Genomic DNA, 2,274 nt, shown 5'->3' on the forward strand with positions numbered 1-2,274 from the left:
CACTTATACCCTCCATTACATTTTGGGATCAAAAATACCCCCGCAGTTATCACAGGAGACCACAAATACCCTCAAGAGTTAACACCCCAATTTTTTAGTGACGTGGCAAGCCACNTAACTAGTAGATTCATTTCCTTAAGACTATTTGATATTTTTACTATATTCTTTTTTATTTCTTATTTTTTTTTTTTATGTTTATTTGAATTTAAGAATTAATCAAAAACAATCTTTCCATTCTCATATTGTAGGAAGAATAAAACGACGTGAACAACCCCTTTCCTAAACTCCACTTATATTGTTAATGGTATATTATAATTGTCTCTCTACCCTCATATTGTTATTACCGCATATAAAATAATTATATTAAATAAACTATGTGAAATGAACAACTATATCCTCTCTATCTCTATAATCATTATTCATTTCTTCCCTCACATGACAGTGGATTAGTTGTTTAATTAGTTAAATACATATCTACACCAAAATAAAATTTTAAAAAAAAAACCCAACAATGCAAATTACCTTTTCCTTCCACCCTTAGCTGTTATCTTTTTTTCCCTGAAAACACACACACACACACACGAACGCCTGAAACCAAACGCACGTACACTCTTCCTTCTCTATATAATGACACTAGTAATTATAATCTCTTCTTCTATCTATACATAATACACTCTCTCTTTTCTCTCCTCACCCATAAGAAATGGATATTCCCATATCATCGTCTTTAACTCTAAACAATCTTCGAGTCATCAAAGTATTAGGTAAAGGCGCCATGGGAACCGTCTTTCTTGTCCACGACATGTTCCATGATCCCTCTGCCTTATCTCCTTTCGCTCTCAAAGCTGTTGAAAAATCTAATTTTTCTTCTAATGCCATCCACCGTCGTGCACGATGGGAAACTACTGTACTTTCCCGTCTCCAACATCCGTTCCTCCCTACTCTCCTCGGATTCACTGAAAACTCCGATTTTCTTTGCTACGCTGTCCCTTATTGCCCCGGTGGTGACCTTAATGTCCTACGTTACAGTCAAAGCGATCATGTTTTCTCACCTACTGCTATCCGTTTTTATATAGCTGAAATTGTACTTGCACTCGAACATCTTCACAGTTTAGGCATTGCTTATCGGGATTTGAAACCTGAGAACGTACTTGTCCAACAATCTGGTCATGTTACTTTAACAGATTTCGATCTTTCTACAAGCTTAACTCCAAAGAAGAATCTCGAATTCTATTCAGATCCAGAAAACGATAATCTCCAACCACCACCACCACCACCGCCAACGCAACCACAAACATTCAAATTCAGACAATTTGCTAAATTCATACTTCCAAATAAAACAAAGTATATTTCTAATACCGCAACCATTACCCGAAATGGGTTAAGGAAAGTGAAAAGTGCAAGAGTATCCCCAGTGAGCAGAAGGAATCGTAGTTCGTTTTACGAACGTTCAAATTCATTTGTTGGTACTGAAGAATACGTAGCACCAGAAATTGTACGTGGAGAAGGTCATGAATTTTCAGTAGATTGGTGGGCGCTGGGTATTTTGTGCTACGAAATGTTATACGGAACGACGCCGTTTAAAGGGAAAAATAGGAAGGAAACGTTCAGGAGAATATTGATGGCGGAACCGGAATTCATTGGAAAGAAGAATGATTTATCCGATTTGATCAAAAAATTGCTCGAGAAAGATCCCACGCGCCGGTTGGGTTACCGTAGAGGCGCGTCGGAGATAAAGGAACATGAGTTTTTTCAGGGGATGAGATGGGATTTGTTAACGGAAGTTGTACGTCCGCCGTTTTTGCCGTTAAGAGATGTAACGGAAGAAGTGAAGAAAGGTGGGATTAACATAACGGAGTATTTTCAGAAATTGAAGGCACCACCGTCACCGTTATGGTCACCTTCACATGATGAGTGGACAAATAACGTTTCACTAACGGAGTTTTAACGCACTTGTAAAGATTATAGTTTTTTTTGTAAATAAATATAGAAACATTATACATTGAAATGATGTAATATTAGCTGTTTATTGTTTTAGATTTATAAAAAAGAGGTGTATATATACGCACTTGCTGTGGCGCGTGGGGGAATTATTGGATTATATGAGGTGGTATAATGAGGAATAAATATGATTATAATATTGAGGGCATATTTGGAATTCTATTATTTTGGACAAAATGATTGTTACCTTTTATTTTGAAGAAAGGTATTTTTGCTTTTCTTTTTTTAAATTGACTACAATTATTTGGATCTTAATAGTAAAATCCTTTTGAT

At 36.2% G+C, this 2,274-nt stretch overlaps 1 protein-coding gene across 1 annotated transcript; it reads left to right on the plus strand.

Moving 5' to 3' along the window:
* Positions 1–594: 594 nt before the first annotated feature.
* LOC125845583 (serine/threonine-protein kinase UCN-like) lies at positions 595–2,256 on the plus strand. The gene has a single exon (XM_049525123.1). The coding sequence runs from the start codon at positions 704–706 to the stop codon at positions 1,946–1,948; it is 1,245 nt and encodes a 414-aa protein (XP_049381080.1). The 5' UTR covers positions 595–703; the 3' UTR covers positions 1,949–2,256.
* Positions 2,257–2,274: the final 18 nt, after the last annotated feature.

This window comes from Solanum stenotomum, chromosome 11 (assembly GCF_019186545.1).
Source record: "Solanum stenotomum isolate F172 chromosome 11, ASM1918654v1, whole genome shotgun sequence".
Classification (NCBI taxonomy): domain Eukaryota; kingdom Viridiplantae; phylum Streptophyta; class Magnoliopsida; order Solanales; family Solanaceae; genus Solanum; species Solanum stenotomum.

Coding starts and splice junctions, on each gene's coding strand:
- LOC125845583 (XM_049525123.1), top strand. CDS start 704: ATGGATATTCCCATATCATCGTCTTTAACTCTAAACAATCTTCGAGTC.